The sequence below is a fragment of the Lynx canadensis genome, chromosome C1 (assembly GCF_007474595.2).
Source record: "Lynx canadensis isolate LIC74 chromosome C1, mLynCan4.pri.v2, whole genome shotgun sequence".
Classification (NCBI taxonomy): Eukaryota; Metazoa; Chordata; class Mammalia; order Carnivora; family Felidae; genus Lynx; species Lynx canadensis.
The window spans coordinates 161074159-161093947 of NC_044310.1; the positions used below are offsets into that span (position 1 = coordinate 161074159).

At 43.7% G+C, this 19789-nt stretch overlaps 1 protein-coding gene across 7 annotated transcripts in view; it reads left to right on the forward strand.

The window, feature by feature from the left end:
• The window catches only part of RAPGEF4 (Rap guanine nucleotide exchange factor 4), a 292034-nt gene that overhangs the window by 253387 nt on the left and 18858 nt on the right, over window positions 1-19789 (forward strand). For all 7 annotated transcript variants that reach the window (XM_030326351.1, XM_030326353.1, XM_030326355.1 and 4 more), the window contains 9 exons: window positions 1258-1408; window positions 3122-3210; window positions 4177-4207; window positions 4413-4491; window positions 5892-6038; window positions 7784-7881; window positions 13684-13809; window positions 14231-14409; window positions 17297-17387. In XM_030326351.1, coding sequence (XP_030182211.1) covers window positions 1258-1408; window positions 3122-3210; window positions 4177-4207; window positions 4413-4491; window positions 5892-6038; window positions 7784-7881; window positions 13684-13809; window positions 14231-14409; window positions 17297-17387 — 991 coding nt within the window. The remainder of the gene's footprint in view (window positions 1-1257; window positions 1409-3121; window positions 3211-4176; window positions 4208-4412; window positions 4492-5891; window positions 6039-7783; window positions 7882-13683; window positions 13810-14230; window positions 14410-17296; window positions 17388-19789) is intronic.

Genomic DNA, 19789 nt, shown 5'->3' on the forward strand with positions numbered 1-19789 from the left:
TTTTCTACTGAGCCTTTTAAGTCATGGTCGTAAGCTAAGGCATAGCCAGTCTTATAGCCAACTATGAGGCACAGGGGTGTTGTGTAACGGGGAAGAGAAGTAGTTGGAAATTAAGAGTCTTGGTCAAAATCAACTCTATAGTCTCACCATGTAATCCTGGCTATTTTTGCTCCTTTACAGTCAGTTTGCTCACTTGTAGAAAGGGAAGGATGCTTAACTGAAGTACTCTAGTGCAAGATACAGGGTAAATTATAAAGAGGAAATTGTTCCATGAACTAATTGTCTAATTGCAGTAGGAACTACTATAAACCACTGAAAAAGGAATGGTATGTCTAATCTAAAATCTTTCTTGATCACATACTATATTCTCTCTACTGTAATACACACATGAATGTAAACTGAGAGCAGAAGCCCTTACCTTACACATAGTGGGCATTCAATTATGTATTTATTGTATTGATGGATAAATACAGTTGCTAGCTGAAAGTCACTGTGCTAAGCATGGTACAGAATACAAGGTATTTAATGTATCTTCCTAGGCCTGCAGGAGCTTCTAGTTTAGTTAAGATGACTAGCCATAAATGCACAAAAAGCCAATATGAGTTATGTTGTGGTTCTAGACAGGAGAAGTTATGATGTAAAGAGTGTGTCTGAGTCCCTTACCAGACCTATATGGTAGGAACCCTTCCTCTTCCTAACAATGGGAGAGCCTGTCTTCTTCCAGCCTCACTTTCCCCCATGCACTCCTGGTATGAATTACAGCTCCAGCAGAATTTAGATGCTCACTCAGAAGGGTTTAGCTGAAATGTATACAATGAAGTGGCTTAATAGAGATATATGCAGAATTCTGGGAAGCAAAAAGAGATGGCAAGGGACAAGCTAGAGAGACAAGCAACAGTAGGAAGCATTCCCTACCCTAGAGGTGAAGGGCCAGGTGAAGGTCAGGCAGGGAGTGTGGTGGTAGCCAGAGCTAGGCACAGAAAGAACCCCTGTCAACACACAAGTCCAGGTGGAGTCATGCAAGTCTCATTCCTTGGACAACTGTCATGTCAAAGTCCGCAGACATTAGCAAAGGTTTGTATGCATTTGCTCCAGAATCTTTACATGGGCGGGGCTTCTCTTGTGGGCCTGAGGAAGGAATGCCATCAGTCCAGAAGGCTGGCTTTCTGAAACCGGGACCTGTCACTCTCTACCTTTGCAAGTAGCTCAGTGAAATGAGTGTGAAATGGCTAGATGTCTTCCTTGACTCCGAGGCACTTACCACGCACAGCCTTCACAAGGCACGGAGCAGGAGAAAACAGACTACACCCTCAACAATAAGAGGCGAGTCATCCGCCTGGTGCTGCAGTGGGCCGCCGTGCACGGGGACGTGCTACAAGAGGATGATGTGGCCGTGGCTTTCCTCGAGGTATGTGGGGTCATCCCTTCCCAGAGTACGTCTTTGTCTTACGATTCAGGACTCTCCATAAGCATGGTAGCTTCCCTGGAGAGACTGTGATTGCAAATTCTCTTCTCTGTTAACATGTTCATCAGAAGGGTACTCTGAGAGGAATGGAGAACAACTTCAGCCATTATCCGGCCACTCATTCAATAACAGCTAGCATTTTAATGTATTTTCATTTGGTCTCTTTTTCTTTGTGTATTTTCTATGGTTATAATCACATAGTACCCATCATTTTGTAGGCTGCTTTTTCCACTTTATATAAGGAATTTTTCTATGTCAATACAGTCTTTCTAATAAAAATTTCGAATGACCTTTGAGTAGCTCTGCCACAGATATACTTCTTTTCCTCATATTGTTGAATATTTACATCATTTACAGTTTTCACATTCCTCAAATAATAGTACAGTGAACCTTTTTCAGCAAGTAGATCTGTCCTTGGTTACATTCCTAGAAATAGGATTACTAGATCAAATGGTACCTATTTTTGAGTGGAGTGAAACAGATCATTTTATTGAGGACTTTCTAGGACCATGAAGTGGTTTCCAAAGGGACACGATTTATTTTGTAAGCACTGCTTTGAGCTGAACTTCTCTTTTCCTTCCCATGGTCCCAGCCCCACATTGCAACATTGACCCTGGCACTGAGTCCTTGATGACTCACTCTGTCCTCCAAAACTTAGATGAGGATCTTCTATGCAGGCAAAAGGCAATGTGGCTTCTATTTCAAACTTTATCAGTCTGTATGTTCAAGAATGAATTATCCAAAAGGAATGTACCCCTTCTCTCCTGTGTAATCATGTAATTTGGCAGGCAGATTGGTGGGGAAGGGAGGAAGAGGAACTATGAGTGTCCCCAAAAGCTGTGGAAAGAAGTATTTTGAAAATATAAAGGAAAAACAGTAGCCTGGCTCATACATTGACTCCTGGCCTCTACAGGTTGAACAAAGGACTGTTTTGCAGATGGACCACAGTGGTGGTTAAGAAGGCATTGCCACAGTTGTCATCTTCTGCTCCTCAACAAAGCAGGGCCCAGCTGCTGCTGCCGGGCCATCAGGATAGTTCCCAGGACGTCCATAAAGAGTCCTGAGTTGGTACAAACTCAGCATAACTTCAGTATGGTACTGAAGACTATGCCAGCATTTTACTACCAAAAATCGACCACCATCAGTGGGCAATATTAAACAACAAATGCTAAAATAATATTTAAAATAAATGTTAAAATTTCCCTGAAAAAATAGAGATGAAAAAGTGCTCTTGAAGCGTAGGTTATAAAGTGACCCATTCTGAAACATTGCATTACGTTGCCTTTCCGATAAATATCACATGAACAATTCATTTGCAATTAAAAAACAATTCGAGTTCTTTTATTGTGGTAAAATATATCAAACATAAAATTTGTCGTTTTAACCATTCTCAAGGACATAGTTCAGTGGCATTATTTAATTCACAATGTTATGTAACCCTCACCACTACCTATTTCTAAATCCTTTTCTCACTTGCAATTTTGAATTTAGACATATTGTAATGTTTTCTTTTTCTTTTTCGTCTCCAGTCTGTGAAACCATAGTCTGGAGATGGCTAGCAAAGCAGATAACATAAGGACACATCTTTATTGATCTTTACAGAATTGTGCACCTTTGCAATTCTTATTAAAAGCCTGTGACTTTTGCCAATTACAGGAGTTTTATGTGTCTGTATCAGATGATGCCCGGATGATTGCTGCCCTCAAGGAGCAACTGCCTGAGTTAGAGAAGATTGTCAAACAAATGTAAGGAGGGGCTTGGCTTTGGGTGTGTTTTCATGAAGTAAGTGCCTGCCTCTCAGGCCAAACATCTTACAAAAAGCCCTTTGCCCCCAAAAGGTGAAAGCCAGTTTTCAGCAGGCACACAGTGTTCTGGTTTGAGGGGACGGGGCCTCAGGCGTAGGTGTGATGAGGCCAGATAAAGAGGGGGGAAGTTCTGCTCAGCTGTCTTCTGTTGCTGGACATCTGCCAAGAGAAAGCCTGGGACAAGGCAAAGATCTTCCTATGGGGCATCTCACTCAGTAAACTTGGGTCCTTTTTGTTCGAGGCAGTGAATCCAGTAATAGTGGCATTTAAAGAAAGTTTAGGAGGAATTACTTTATGGAAAATTCACTTTCTACTGCCAGAGCTGTTGCTGGTGAATGTTTGTGTCCTCTTAGTGAAAACATGGAAGGTTTCACACACTGTACTTTGAGCCATACAGTAAATACTGGAAAGAGTGTCTGCTGCTAGAAAGACCTGAAAGCTAGAAAATGGTTTTCAACATCAGTTCTGCCGGGGATCTGCCTGTGATGAGAGCTGATCTCTTTGTGTCTCCTCTGTGCTTGGTCTCCTGGTATTAAAATAAAGAGGTTTGGGGTGGCTGGGTGGCTCAGTTGGTTAAGCGTCTGACTTCAGCTCAGGTCATGATCTCATGGTTCGTGGGTTCGAGCCCATGTCAGGCTCTGTGCTGACAGCTCAGAGCCTGGAGCCTGCTTTGGATTCTGTGTCTCCCTCTCTCTCTCTGCCCTTCCCCTGCTCCTGCTCTCTCTCTCACTCTCTCTCTCTCTCTCAAAAATAAACATTAAAAAAAAATTAAGAGGCTCATATTGCTCCCTAAGGATTGCTGCCATTTCATTTTTGTGATGTAAGATTAAAGTTATACACAAATGAAGTAATTCAAAATAACGGTACCAATGCTATTAAATAATGTGCTTTCTCTCTTTCTCGTAGTTCAGAAGATGCAAAGGCTCCACAAAAGAAGGTAAGTGACAATGGATTAGGATTCTCTAATTGTGCCCTGTTGCATAACAATTCTCCAGAAATATTATAGCGCAATATAGAAAAGTGATGTGTTTGTAAAAAGAAAATATGTTTTCCTCATTTCTTGACTCTGGCTATTTCTTGGGTGTGTTTCCTCAGGGTTGCAAATATACATTGGTCATTAAAAGCTGTTATTACTCTTACAGCACAAAGTTCTTTTGCAACAGTTCAACACAGGCGATGAGAGAGCCCAGAAGCGCCAGCCTGTCCGCGGCTCTGATGAAGGTGAGACGTGTCTTCCAACTCATGGTTGTACAGATTACTCAAAGTCAGAATAAAATCTCCCCCCGGGAACCCTCAGCCCCACAGGATAGCTTTTCTTGGACTATGTCTTGGCACTCCAAATAGTTTGCTTGAAGGTGCCCTTTTGCGTTCCGATTATTTATCTTCTTGAACTCTGGGCCTTGAGTGGAAGTGCTGGTCCACACTTCCCTGATTCAGCCTCTCCCTCACTACCACCTTTTCCTGAAGGAAGGAAAGATTATGTCAGGAACTAGTTGTCAAGGTTGCCCCTCTGGGAAGAGCTGGCAGGAAGGCAGCTGGCACTTTGCAATGTCACACAGAGGAGAAGGGCCAGGGTCATCTGCAGAACAGGACTCCTGCCCAGGGGGAAGCACTCTGATCCTGAGCACAGCCTTGTTGGCAGCCATCAGGGAGGTGCAGATGCTGACGATTACCATTTGGTCACTTAAAGATTTGTCTAGAGAATCACAACCAAAATAAAATTAATAATAATGATAACATTTTCATTTGAAGCCACAAATTGTAATTTAGGAGTGCCTCTAAACCCAAGACTTACAGTAGCTGCAATTGCTTCCAAGATTTGTGTTCAGAGGTGAGCATGTAGGTGTCGTATATGGGTTTGCTGAGCTCAGTACCCCAAGGGCTGTGGCCCAGCCCCAGAGTACACAAAGCAGTGAACAAGTGAGCAGGAATGTCAGCGTGTTCACGTCCTAGACAGAAGCACTCCTGTTTGCAGAGGTGTTCATGTTGACTCCGCACCACCACACCAGGCAGCAGTGACCCAGCAATCCGCCTACAGCACAGCACTTCCTGTGTTATGAAAAAGAAACCCTCACAGACAAGGGCACACCCAGAAAACAGGCCTACACATACTTCATTTTTTCCCATCACTTCTATATGGATTTTTCACAAAAATCTGCTATCTTTTTTTTTTTTATTTTTTTTAATGTTTATTTATTTTTGCGAGAGAGACAGAGTGCACGCGGGATAGGGGCAGAGAGACATGGAGACACAGAATCTGAAGCAGGCTCCAGGCTCTGAGCTGTCAGCACAGAGCCCGACGTGGGTCTCGAACTCACAGACCGTGAGATCATGACCTGAGCCGAAGTCGGACACTTAACCGACTGAGCCGCCCAGGCACCCCTGCTATCGTTTTTTGAGTTGGAGATGGAAGCCACGTGTGTACCTATTCTCAGACCAATGCTGAGGTCAGGAGTTTGGGAAGCGGGCAGGCATAGGCATAGGTGACTGCAAATAGATACAATAGTAAGAGTGACAAGACGATGCCAATTTGGGAGGATATCTAAACATTTCCCATTGCTGATGGTTTTCTTAAGAATTCCCAAGACCAATTTGCCATATTGTTACTGCCTTCCCAATAGTTCTGTTTAAAGTCTATTGCATGGACCACACCTACACAACCATTCGGGTGCCGGTGGCCGCCTCGGTGAAGGAAGTCATCAGCGCAGTTGCTGACAAACTAGGCTCTGGGGAAGGCCTGATCATCGTCAAGATGAGCTCTGGAGGAGGTAACAGCCTTAATTAGCACTTTGGGCTTCTGCAAAATGGAATATCCAGTCCAATGAGAAACCCTGCCAGGAGTTAGCGTGGCCCATCCAAGCGGATCCAGAGGGACAAATTGGTGCTTGTGTGTGCTCCCACAAATAACAAAATAATACGGTTAGAAGTGGGCTGGATGAGTGTCTAATATGCCCCATTTTGTAGGTACCCACTATAAAGCAGAAAAAGGTGAAGTGATCTGAGGCCAGCTGGAGCTGAGGACTCTGGTGTGGAAGCCAGCCTGGAGTTCTTTCTGTGTAAACCCTAAACAAAAAAGCTTAAGGCCTTCGAGCTCTGAGAAATGTGGACCCAAAGAGGGCCTCTGGCGTGAAGCTACAGGCCATAGGTTTCCAGAAGTCTGAAGTTGGAGGTGGTCATGGTCTAGTTGTTCCCATCTGTTGATGGTTCCCCTCCTTACCCTGTAGAGAGGGCAGGAGCTCAACCCATCGGATAAAATAAGCATATTTTCCCCATGGGATTACATGATTACCTTATGCGTTGTTGAAATGTCATATATTCATTCACCATATATATCCACTGGCCACTGACTATGACTGGGACCGGAGGGATGTGCTGTGGCGGGTGGGAGGTAGCTAGTAACGAGTTACAATCCATACTGGCAAGAGTTTTGGAACCGTCCGCACACGTTGCAGTGAGTCCAGAGGAAGGAGCAGTAAGCCCATCTGGTCTGGCAATGATTTCATAGCCACTGGGGATCCTCCAGGATCGGGTAAGCCATTTTTGCCATGTCTGAAGGCAAATGATTCTACTGCTGCAGGATTTTTAGATGCATCATGGATTCCCTAGATATCCTCTTCTATTTCTGCCCCAGTCACACGGGACCCAGGATGTCCCTTTTCGCCCATCCCGCTGGCACACTTCCCAAGCTATCCTGGGTCCTTCCTCACCTTCCTTCAGTTTTTTACCCAAATGTCAGTGTCTGACCGAGGCCCCCTCCTTACTTTCTTTGGTTCTCTTTCTAAAATTGTATCCTCTCCTGCTTATACAGACTTCCTTGCTTCCTTCCCTATTGTTTTTTTCTCCTCCTGGCCGCTCGCTCTCTGATATGTTTGTCTTTCTCACTGTGCGCATCCCTCACTGCAATGCAGGCTCTTTTTGGACTGGGATTTTTTTTTGTTTGTTTGCTCCCTTCTGTATCCTCAATACTAGGAGCAGTGTCCAGCAAATAGTAAATGCTAAATAAATATCTGTTGAATGAATTAATTTTTACAATATAGGAGGCTTAATCCAGGTAACGCAATTGCCCTCCAAATGAGGGACTGAGTGAAAAAATAATAGTGAATTTTACATCTAAAATCTATTTGAGATCTCAGAAACCCCCTAAGTTTTCTACAAGTGATCTTTCCATCTCCAAAGTGCTGGGCATTATTACCATCTGGAAACATAATTTGTTATATAAATAGCAAATGTGGTTTTTATATATAATTACAGTTGCAGCGCAGAACTGGGGGAATTGACCCTCGGGTATTTCCATTCCTGTTTTGTGGTCATTTCTGATGGCATTCTGAGTGTCATGTGCCTGCATGAATGCCGTGTCTTTTTTATTCAGTGGGTCCCTTCAGGACTGTATTTTATGCAGTCGCTCTGCGTGTTCCGGTAATTCACCGAGCCGGCAATTTGTTGGTGTGATTAGGGCAGTGCAGCAAATCTCAGATGCATTTAATAGGCAATCTCATGCTTTTTATGTTCACAGAAAAGGTGGTGCTCAAACCTAATGATGTTTCAGTATTTACGACGCTCACCATTAATGGACGCCTATTTGCTTGCCCGCGAGAGCAATTCGATTCACTGGTAGGTGTGGATGGCCTCCTCAGAGTAGTGTCTGCAATCAGAAAAACTTGTCTGGAGCTTAATTTTGCAGTTACGTTGAACCTAGTTGCCAAAAACTCTTGAATATTACTCGGCTTTTTCTTTTTCTGTGCTCTATTAGGTAAGCCTCAGGTGTTCATTTGATACACTCTGAGCTTTAGATTTTCTTTCGTGAAAATTAGCCAAGTAGCACCATGACTGGGGCCTAATTCAGCTTTTAGAACTGTTTGTAGTAAATCACCTCCTTGAAATCCCTCCAATTTAAATATTAATGTTAAAAATCTGAATACTTAGACCAGGATAGAAAAAAAAATTTTTAAGACCAGATATTGCAATGTATCATACTCCTTAGGGAGATGTAGAAAAGGTATTATGGCAAAGCCACTCTCCAGTCTAAGAAAAATTCTGTTTCCTGGAAGTGGTCTAACTTGTGTAGGAAATACCAGAGGCCAGCCCTTTCTTCCCTGAGTTTCTAAAATATTTGTTCCAAGCCCACACAGAGCTGTCTGCAAATTAAAAGGATTAATGGGCTCATGTTAGCAACGGAGTAACCTACTCTCTTTTATGCAGGTAGGGTTTATGGTAGGGTTCATTTCTATTTACCCTGTAAAAATTAGACATGTTGGTGCATAGCTCTCAACGTATCTTGGAAAACCTATGGGGCCAGTTCAGAGGACGAGAACTAGTTTTTTCCATCTTTGGACACACAGGGCTGCTTTTACTAAGAAAAGTGCAACACAGGAGCGAGAGGTAACCAGCCTCACATTTCAGAGAATTTAACCACATGAGTGTTGCATAAATACATTCAAATGTCATCAAAACAGACATTAGAGGGGCGCCTGGGTGGCGCAGTCGGTTAAGCGTCCGACTTCAGCCAGGTCACGATCTCGCGGTCCGTGAGTTCGAGCCCCGCGTCAGGCTCTGGGCTGATGGCTCGGAGCCTGGAGCCTGTTTCCGATTCTGTGTCTCCCTCTCTCTCTGCCCCTCCCCCATTCATGCTCTGTCTCTCTCTGTCCCAAAAATAAATAAAAACGTTGAAGAAAAAAAAAAAAAAAACAGACATTAGAAGGAAATCAAGATTCCTCTCCTCTCAGGAACATTTTAGAGCTTGCTTTGGCCTCATGGTAATTCTGTGTTCTAGTCTGGGGGGAGCCATTTTGTGCACTGCAATGCAGCTGTTGTATCTTAAATCCCCCTGGAGGGGAACTTAGCAGACATGGCATTCGTTCTCTGACTGTCCTGCATCCGTCACTGCCCATGAGCACCCTTGCTTGCCTCAACCACTGGTACTGGAAGATCTGTCTACGCACAGCCCTCTTCATTTAGAATTTTAGTCATCTATTCATTGCTTTCTAAAAGGTATTTCCCAACACTGAGGGATTAGGGGGGGAGACTGTCATAAATGAGTCGTGCTGCCCTCTCCTGGAAATGAACACCATCATAAGCCAGGTCAGCTGTAGCCCTATTTACAGGTGCTGCATGATGTGTTGGCCACACAGCGTTCAGCCTGTCTTGCCAACTGGTTCTTGGCCATACTATCCAAAGACATGGTGTCTGGATGGACAGTATGGACTTTTTCCAGCTCCCTGTAGGGCAAGATACTGACTTTTTAAGCCTCTGTTTATCCGCACATCATCCTGCAACCTTATGAATTCTTAGTCCTTGCTAGTCTTCCATTTTAAGGCCTGAGTAATTGAAAGGCATTTACTTGGCAACAAGTACTGGGGAAATGAACTTGTTAGCTTCCTCCATGTCTGTGCTCTGCCATCCACTGGAGCACAGTTTTACGTCATCATACTAAGAAATGGTTGAACCTTACCTGCCTCACAACACCAGAGACATGGGGCCTTGTCCAGGTTTCTAAAGATTTCTCTGAGGACAGTCTTTCTAGGAAGAACGTATGCAAGATGACTCTGCAGTACAGAATGTTGGCCAAACTCTTTGATCTATCAACACATACTTAGGAAGTGTCTGCTTTGTACTTGGTGCTATGCTGGCTTCTGTGTGACACTAGAACTAGACCAGTCAGCCCAGAGACTCCATTCTTATGACAGTTATGGTCATGTTAGGGAGATGAGACTAACACAAACAGCCTGGAGCAGAACAAATCGTAGGGCTAAATTGTGTTGTCTAGAAATAGCAGATTGCCATCAATTTATCCTAGTTGGTTAAAGGCTTGGAACCTGCAGCTTTACTCTCTTGACACTTTATTTGAGCATAAATGTGAGTACAGACAAATTATAATAAAATCCCATTATACTGTAATCTGGTTCTACTCTTACCAATTCACTAGTTCCTTAGACTTTTATTTAGGGCCTATTATATCATTCCAGGCATCATGGATGGTTCTGCCTCTGGGATGGTCTTGAAGACGAATCCTTCATGGTTTTTGTGCCTCAAGGAGCTCAGAGTATAGTGAGGGACTCCAGAGTGTAAGGAGAATCCAATGTGACAAATGCCATTGCAGAGCCAGGCACAGAGGGAGAAAGAGGGATGCTGGGGTGGCAGCTTACTTTAGCCATCTCTTTGTCACTGACAATCAGCATATCCTTTTTATATCTTAGGTTCTTCAACTGGATATTGGGGGATGGGGGGCGGGTAACAATGCTGTTCTCCCAGGGGGAGAGTATATGGGAGTTCTGTGCCTCAGGATAGGCAGTATTCAGACCTGCCTGTGCAGTGTAGACCCCACAGAATCTCTGCTGTGCTTCATCTGGTAGGAAACTTCCATAGGACCATCTATGAGGAAGTGGAGCAAGGAAGTGATCTGTTGGGCCCCCAGGATCAGCATGTAAATTCCCCACTTCACTTAGAAGAGCCACTTTGGCCACTTAGACTGCCTCTTCTGTGTTTCATGGAGGGAAGGGATCAGCCTGCCCTTTGTCAAGGAGGGAGAAGGCTTGGTAAGCCCTGCCCACTCGAAAAAAAGAAATTCTGTTACTCTCTCAAAGGGGATGCAGCAGTGGTAGACCAGCATCCATGACTTAAAGAATTTGATCTTTTTTTAAATTTTTTTTTAACGTTTTATTTATTTTTGAGACAGGGAGAGACAGAGCATGAACAGGGGAGGGTCAGAGAGAGGGAGACACAGAATCTGAAACAGTCTCCAGGCTCTGAGCTGTCAGCACAGAGCCCGACGCGGGGCTCGAACTCACGGACTGCGAGATCATGACCTGAGCTGAAGTCGGCTGCTTAACCGACTGAGCCACCCAGGCGCCCCTGATCTATTTTTTTAATATTGGCATCGTCCCTACAGTTGTTGGGTTGGTTTCTCCCCTCTATGAGAAGCCATGAGGCCCCAGGGAAAAGAGTCGGAGAGCTGGGCAGGCTGCAGAGGGAGAGAGCAGGAGGGCAGTTCCACAGAACTGCTGTTCACAGCAGCAGCTGCAAGAGGAAAGGGAAAACGTGGAGAGCCTGTCTGAGCCTGACAAGGAGTCCTCAGACCCAGTATTTAAAAGTGTCCCCAACTTTCCACCTGAGACCTGGCCTGCTTAAAACCGTTCTCCTTACTTGCTTCCACAAGCTACTTACCCATAGATTCAGGTCAGTTCCCTAAGTTTCAAAACTTGGGAGTAAATGTTTTTCTTCCTTGCCGTCCATGCCCTGCATAGCGTGAATCCGGAACAACAGTGCTTAGCTCTTACATCCAGGTATTGTACAGATCCTGCTTCCCCGGACATTTGTATTGCTGCAGTACGTGCGGGGACACAATAATTTGGAAGGGGCTGCGAATGGGGACCTTCTCTGTGCCAGGCGCTGTGCTTACGGGATACACTCAAATTATTCCCGTTCAATCCCCTTAAAAAGCCTGTGTACCCGGTACTGTGACACTGAGTTCCCAGTGCCAGAAACAGACATTCAGGAGATAAGGGAATTTGTGGAGTTAGAGTGAGGTTTGCATTTAGAGTCTGTTGCTCTCTGAAGCCAGTCTATGCAAAACCCCAGCCCCTTGTCTGGTACTCACAGACTTTGTAAAGCTGTTCGGTTCCCCTAGGCTCTTTGTTTCCGATAAACACGTCTCATGACAGCTTCCCAACCTTCCTGCCTCCCTTGCTATCCTTCAACAGACCAACTTGAGTGCTCTGGGGAAACCTTGCTGTTCTAACCCACCCAGGTTTGCCTGTTGAATCTTTTACAGCCCGGCTTCTTGGTCTCCAAGAACCTCTTCAGCCGCAAAATTCATTCGAAATGCCCACTAACTCTCAAAAAGCCCATTCATGTTCTCCCACGTGTCTGTCTGTATCTGGGTGTCAGGTGTGTGTTGATTCTGTCTGTCCTTTATACCCACAAATGAATGGCAGCAGCTGTTTATTGAGTGCAGAGCGGTACTCTCTGGTCAGGGCTCACTCCTCCCTTAGACTAATATTGCAGGGACCCCTTACATCCTGAATGCGTCATTTCTTCAGTGTCCAGAATGCAGTGAGCACTTGAGGAATATAGTGGTTATGCATGGTGATGATGATAACGAGGATGATAGAATTTGCACAATATTCGGGTTTCCAACCTAAATATTGAATATCCCAATATGGCTAGCGTGATATTAGGGAAATTCTCTTTTTTTTTAATTTAAATTTTAGTTAACATACAGTGCAGTATTGGTTTCAGGAAAACCCAGCGATTCATCACTTACATACAACACCCAGTGCTCATCACAAGTACCCTCCTTAATACCCATCACCCATCTAGCCCTTCCCCCACCCACCTCCCTCCCTCAGCTCTCAGTTTGTTCTCTATTATTGAGTCTCTTGTGGTTTATGGAAAATTCCCCTTCCATTCATGTGCCTTTGTAACTTTGGACATATATTACAGAGCCATAAATATTCACATATTATACATAAGTTTCCAATGTATGCAAATCATTCGTTTTACTGAGGAGAAACACTCTAGGTCATTTATCAAAAAATACAAGGTGAGATGAGTCAGTGGGATTGAAAGTTTTGAATGAGGGCGTTCCAGAAAGTAGCAGCGTTTGGTTTTCTGATGCCCTAGCCCAAAACACCTTGACCATGTGGATATCGTTTCTGGCTCAGCATGTCTCAGAGAGTGGAGATGTAACCTCAGTGCACAGAGCCCTCTGTCACCTAGTAACCCAGGCAGTGTGTTGTAAGAGCTGGATGGACAGCACCGTCACCGCAGTCTCTGGCTCCTGCCGCAGTAGGGAGTGCTGTGGCTAAATGTCCACAGCTGCCATGCCAGCACCTGCTCCAGAACAGCTTCAGTGGAACACAGAAGGAAAACCTCCCCAAGAAATTCTTATATCTTCACCAGACAAGAGGCGTTGTTTCCAGGGATCTCCCAGGCCCCAGCACAGGTCACTCCTTCCCAAATCTTAATTACCATGGTCCACGTTTTTCAGTCCCTGGAATTGATGACAGTGAGATGGCACTGAAGCTAGTGGGCATTAAGAGCAGAGGCATCTTTCTCCTCTGGGCAAAATCAAAGTTTCAAGACCCTCCTGAAAACATCTCCAGAATCCTTTCCCCTCGGGCCCTCCATAAAGCATTCAGCATTAAAAGTATTTATCTGGGGCCCCCGGGTGGCTCAGTCTGTTAAGCGTCTGACTTCGGCTCAGGTCATGATCTTACGATTCATGAGTTTGAGCCCCTCATCCGGTGAGGTCGAGCCCCTTCCGGGCTCTGCACTCTCTCTCTCCCCTCTCTCTGCCCCTCACTCGCTCTGTCACTCTCTCTCTCTCAAAAATAAATAAATCAATCCAATTTAAAAAATGTTTAAAGTACTTCTCTGCTCTGAGATTCTGATGTATTTTTGCATTATTATTCATAGACTCCCTTGCCAGAGCAGGAAGGCCCAACTGTTGGAACAATGGGAACTTTTGAACTGATGAGCTCCAAAGATTTAGCATACCAGATGACAATTTATGATTGGGAACTCTTCAACTGTGTGCATGAGGTAAGGTGCTCGATTGAGAGCATTAGTAGGCACCATTGCAATCCTGGATGAAGTCTACTGGCATTACTCCAATGCCAATGTCGGTTATGTGCTGCAATGTGGAAACCACATGATCCTTTTTGTAAATATTGAGTTGATTAATAAAGCCTATTGTAAAGTCTTTGAGTATTAAAGAAAAATCTTAATGGTTTACAGCAAGCTATGTCTTCCTGAGTATATTAAGCCAACGGCACCTCGTGTATAGTTATATATTTAACAAGCCTCCCTGAAGCCCTCTAGCTCTGTGGTACGAGTTGAATCCTGGCCAGTGATTGTATTCACATGTGCTGACCCATGTCAATTTGTCTTGACAAATAGAGAAGCCTCATTGGTGTTTTGATTGAAAAACAAAGAAATGAAATTGTTTTCCTTTCTTTTCTAGCTGGAGCTAATCTATCACACATTTGGAAGGCATAATTTTAAAAAGACCACAGCAAACTTGGATTTGTTCCTGAGGAGATTTAATGAAATTCAGTTTTGGGTTGTCACTGAGATTTGCCTTTGTTCTCAGCCCAGCAAGCGTGTTCAGCTCTTAAAAAAATTTATTAAGATAGCAGCCCAGTAAGTATCATTAGCTTAAGAAGAGAAAAACATTTGAGCTGCATTTTCATTTTGTTCCCTTAGGCTGCACCTTAAAAAAAAAAAAAAAGCAAGATATAGGATCTTCTTATGCACAAGGAACAATCACAGGAGCTTCAGAATAACTGAACTCTTGTAAAAGATTCATTTCATATGGCTTTTGGAATACTGGACATCAATACATAATAAATTACCATCTTATAGCACTGCTGCTGAAGTCAAAATTGTGACCTCTTTTTGCTCTGAACTACCGTGGCTTTGTGCCTCCTCCAGTTTATTGAGTCCTTCAGCAAACAAAGTTCTAGAAAAGTTGTATTTAGAAGGCCGTTCAAGTCAATGTCCAACATGACACCATCTCGCCAGTAGAGGGCAGTAGAAACATGCATGTACATCAGCACGGCCCAACTTAGCCAGAATAAAATCAGTAAAATGCATAAAGCTGAGCTAACCTAGTACATGAAAATCATCTCCATCAACATCAGAAAAAGCAAGCAACTTATAAATATTCTATTTAATGGCACTTCATGGGAAACAATTTATTTACTGCAGGGGCCAGTTAGATTTCTCCCTGACATGAATTTAATCTTCTCCTGCTATTTAGATATGCCTGACAACCTCCTGTTTACTTCCATGTTTTTGGTATCACCACAGTGCTAAAAATAAAATGCTAAATGTGGCCCATGGCTGGGAGACTTCTTTCTAAATTCAGGGAGCTCTAGCACAGGAAGGTGGGGAGCACAAGTGACCCCAGCTAGCAATTTTCTTGAGCCAAATAGTTTAGATCCCATACAGAGTCTGATTTCCAGAGCTAAACAAAGAAGTAAATGCTGCTTGACATTTTATACACGCCAGTTTGCCAAATGCTCCGAATTATTTTGCCAAAAATTTGAGGGTTCAACAGCCTATCCAAACCCTCAGATTCAAATGCTGTTATCTCTTAATTTGGAAAAGCTGCCTTTTTGAAGAAAGATTTGGTAAAATGTTACTTATGAATTTCTGGTTCACAGGATAGCCATTTTTTCTAGGAGACTGAACAGCCTTGTTGCAAGGGACAGGTGCCTTTGCATATTTGGAAGGAGGGGATAACCGAAACTCTGAACATATGTGCTTTCCTGTGGTAAAGAGCACATCCGGTCTTCACCTTTGCCTGGCAGTGCTGGCTGGAGCAGGGGGAAGAGAACAGCAATCTGCACACCTATGTGGGAGACCACACAACCTTTGGGCTTTCCCAGTCCCAGTTATTTATGGTGGAAACATAAGAGAGCCTTTCAAAAACTCAGGAATTTTTTTTAATGTTTTTGTGTTTTTTACCTTTCTTCCTTCTGATTATGGAAATGAGTAGGTGGCTTTGGCCCTTGGTATAAATTGCTTTATATTATTTAACCTTTACTAAGCTGTGCTGCCCTACAGTGGAACTGTTTACACAGCCTGGCTGGAAAAGATTATGAACTCTCATAAACCAAGATCTACAAGAATGTGATCTAAATCTGGGGGGCAGTAGCATGCTTTACGTGGTATTTTTAGAGAACTTCCACAAATTCTATTTAAGCTCTTCGACTTGCCCAGAACTTTATGAAGTTGGGGGTTCGAGTATTATCATCCCCTTTTACAGATGAGGAGACTGAGGCATGGGGATATTTTGTGACTTCCCTAAGGCGATAAAGTCAGTTGGTAACACTGACCAGAGCAGTGATCAGAAAGGCAGGTCTGTGTGCCTGTGTGTCCTTTCAAGATCACATAGAAAGGACAAAGGCAAACACATATTCGTGATGTTATACCCCTTCCACCCCAGGGGGTCTCTGAAACTCCTTTCAGCCCCTGACCTGAGAGCCACTGCCCCAACACAGCAAAGTCCTTGCTTACCTTTTCACCAGTGAGATAAGACACATGATAGCTTTTCTGAAATCTGTTTTCCTCTTTCCACAGAGATCACTTAAGAATCACTCATTGCTTCTTCTGTAAGGATAACACAGGCAGCAAAAGCAATGATTTAATTAGCCTTTTGCAAGAATGTTCATCCGAACAGGATTTAATTATGATGCAGTCGACTTAGTCGACCATATTGATTTGGGTAAAGGATTTACACTTGTTGAAAAATTAATTCTTTCCCTTTTCAAGGAGCTGGTATGAGGAAGTTAGGGATTCCTTTTTTTTTTTTTTTTCTTTAAGTTAAATCAAGTACCTAGGCTTAATATTGCCATTCTAATAAGAATCCTTGATATTGTTCCACAGTATTCTTATTCCCAAATATATACTCATAAAGGCTAATAGTTGCATAAGTACAGATTCAAATTGATCAGCCTCACTGACATCAGTTAAATGCAAAGAAAATAAGGTTATTTTTAGGTCAATTGTTTAGGTTATTTCTCAGCTTCATAGGGATTGTAAATTGATATTTCTCAACAAATTAGAAGCATTCACATGGCAGGTAGAAGTTATGGTGGCTGTAGCAATATGACCTCCTAGTTCCTCTCTCAGGCTGCCAGAGGGGCATCCAATTTCAGGCTAAAAGTCTGAATGTCTTTGAGGACGTTTTGCCTACTTCTCTTCTTATCCCATGAGATGTTTCCTTCCATGTCCAATGAGGCTTTTAGGAAGCTTTGGGATCGTAGTAACGATCCCCAGGGTAGGGGTCTTTCAATTCCTTCTCAGAACCTGAACCTAGATGGCCAGAACCATTACAGTGGGAAGTCAAATAGCCGAACATGGTCATCCAAGTGGAACTTCTACGGTGCATTAAATCTATCATTGCCTGTTCTCATAAAGAGTCCTGACGAATATTAATGACTATCAGAAAATAGAACTCTAAGTTTTTTAAATCTCACTCAAAAGTGGCATTTTACTCAAACACGTGCCTCTTGTGTTTCAGCTGTAAGGAGTACAAAAATCTGAATTCCTTTTTTGCCATCGTCATGGGGCTAAGTAATGTTGCTGTAAGCCGCTTGGCACTCACGTGGGAGGTAAGCTTCAGCTGAGATCCAGCTGTGACTTTTGCCTTAAGAATAAAAACACAGGCTCACCAGTGAGCTTTTTGAATAGAAATATCACTCACACTGGTATAACAATGGAAAAGGTGGGACACTTTGAGGGAAGTGACCTGTCTTCCTTTTTCCAGTTGCCTGAGAGTGTGAATTTAAAAAGGTATTGTCCTTTTGTGTAGGGGGGCGATGAGGGGGTCTTAGCTTCTTGGTCTCTACAATGTAAATAATAATACATCTGGTTCCTACATACAACATGAATCACCATCGTTGATTGGATGATTTCAAAGGTTTTTTTGTTCATAGATTCTGTTCTCTGGAATGTCTGCTTATTGCTTTTGCAATTAGCCTTATCTATAATTAAGAGAGGACAGAAGATCCATTTTTAACCAAGTAGTCATTTTGCTGCAGGGAAAATTAGCCAGAAGGCCAACTGTTTGGCCCAGTTGAGTACTAAGTATCTCTTAACCGCCTGGCCGTCGGCTCTGTGTATGGAAGAACAACAGTTGGCTGATATTCAAGTTGGAGCAAAAGTTATGCAGGTGTGCTGTGAATTTTTATAGCAAATATGATTAATGGTTTGTTGACAGTTGGTTAATTTGTGGTACACATCTCCAATTTTCATCAGCTAAGTACTCAAAATGTGCCTGACCCCTACATGTGGTATATAGTTAAAGAAATACTAATCTCTAATAGAACATACACACAAAAATAGACTCTTACTAAAAATAAAAAAGTATGTGTAAGTGGGACGCAAAAAGAGGTCAAGGAGTAGGTAACAGAGACTTAATTTGTAAGGGTGCTTTTAAAAGGCACCAAAGGCAGCTGTTTGCATCTCTAAATATTTTCCTTAAAACATTTCCTTCCCCACTTCCCTCTTGAAACTGTTTTCTTTCTCGGTCTCTCCTAAATGTTTCCATTGTTTATAGGACAGGTCCTCACAAGTTCTTCTGTCTTGGGTTTCTCTTAAAATTCCAGGCAGATGCAGCACACAGCAGCTCATCCCCTGAATATAGGAATGAGGGAATTGGTGAGGCCTGCGTGCCACGCAGCTGTATCATCTTCCAGCTGGTAAAAGGACGGAGTTAGGGCTGCCACTGAATTGAAGCAATGAAGCCGTTATGCAGGCTCCCCTGTCGTGCAGCCCAAGGCTCCTGGAATCTGTGGAAACCTAGGGTTCCCTCTCAGTATGCTTTCCCCAGCCTGTTTCCAGCGACTGATGCCCACGCGGGGTCTAGATGGTTTGGCTGGGAAAATCAAGGAAGGTATAAAGCCTTCCAGGGGTCCCGGAAGGCAGGTGTGAGTATCACATAACAGCAGCCAGACGTCAAGGCCATAGCACGGTGGAAACACGACCAGAGTCTCCTTTCTTGTCTAAAGAGAAAAATAGGAGGCTATTTGGGTTGAGCAGGACGGTGCAGTCAGCAAAAGGAGAAAGTTAACGGGGAATATGAAGAAATCCATCAGTCTGTGAGCTATTGGCCTGTTGCTGAAAGAGAAAACCCCTCCTCATTCGTAAGATTTTATTTTATAAGGTGAAATATAATTATATCATTCTGTAGGAAGACCTTTCATTCGTAAGCATCCTTAATTCGGGTTGATCTACCCAAATCCATGCGCTTCCCATACAGGCCCCAGCAAAGAGCATGATGCCTCCCTCTCACAGGGGCAGTGTGACAGCCGGCGCCTGACCGCCCTCCCCTTCCCCACCCGGAACTACAGAGCACACGTGAAACCGTCAGTGAACAAAACGGGAGAAGGAGTTAAACCTCATGGCAAAGGGAATGGTCCCACTTGGAGGGGAAAGACCACTCTGAGATCAAGCAAATGGGAGTTAAATCCTGGAGCGCTTTCTGGGCTTTGGCAGCATTGACACCGTGGGCCAGATGACTCTTCATTGCGGGCTGTCCCGTGGGAGGTCGGATGCTTAGCAGCATCCCTGGCTTCAGCCTGCTACCTACCAGTAGCACCTGTCACCCCACCCCACCCAGGTGTGACAACAGAAAATGTGTGCAGACATCACTAAATGGCCCCCAGTGGATGTTGGGGGGAGGGGTGCAAACCTGAGCCCAGTTGAGAATCGTTGCTCTGGAGGCACAGGGTGTGCATAGATAATAGTATTAAGACCCACAAAAATATGTGTTGCCCTATGCCCTTTGACCCAAACACCAGTTAAGAAAGAGAGGTAGAAAGACCAATCTAACCAAAAATGTAATTCACTTCAAATTTTTAAAGTAGTCTGTGTTCGTAGAAAGTTATCAGCTAACGTGGTGATTTGGATACTACACATGGAATGAGATTCTTGCATCCTTTGATGCCTCTCCCAGCTCTCCTCCCTTTGGACATTCCCTCAGAGCAAGGATATCCGGTTTCCCAGAGACCTA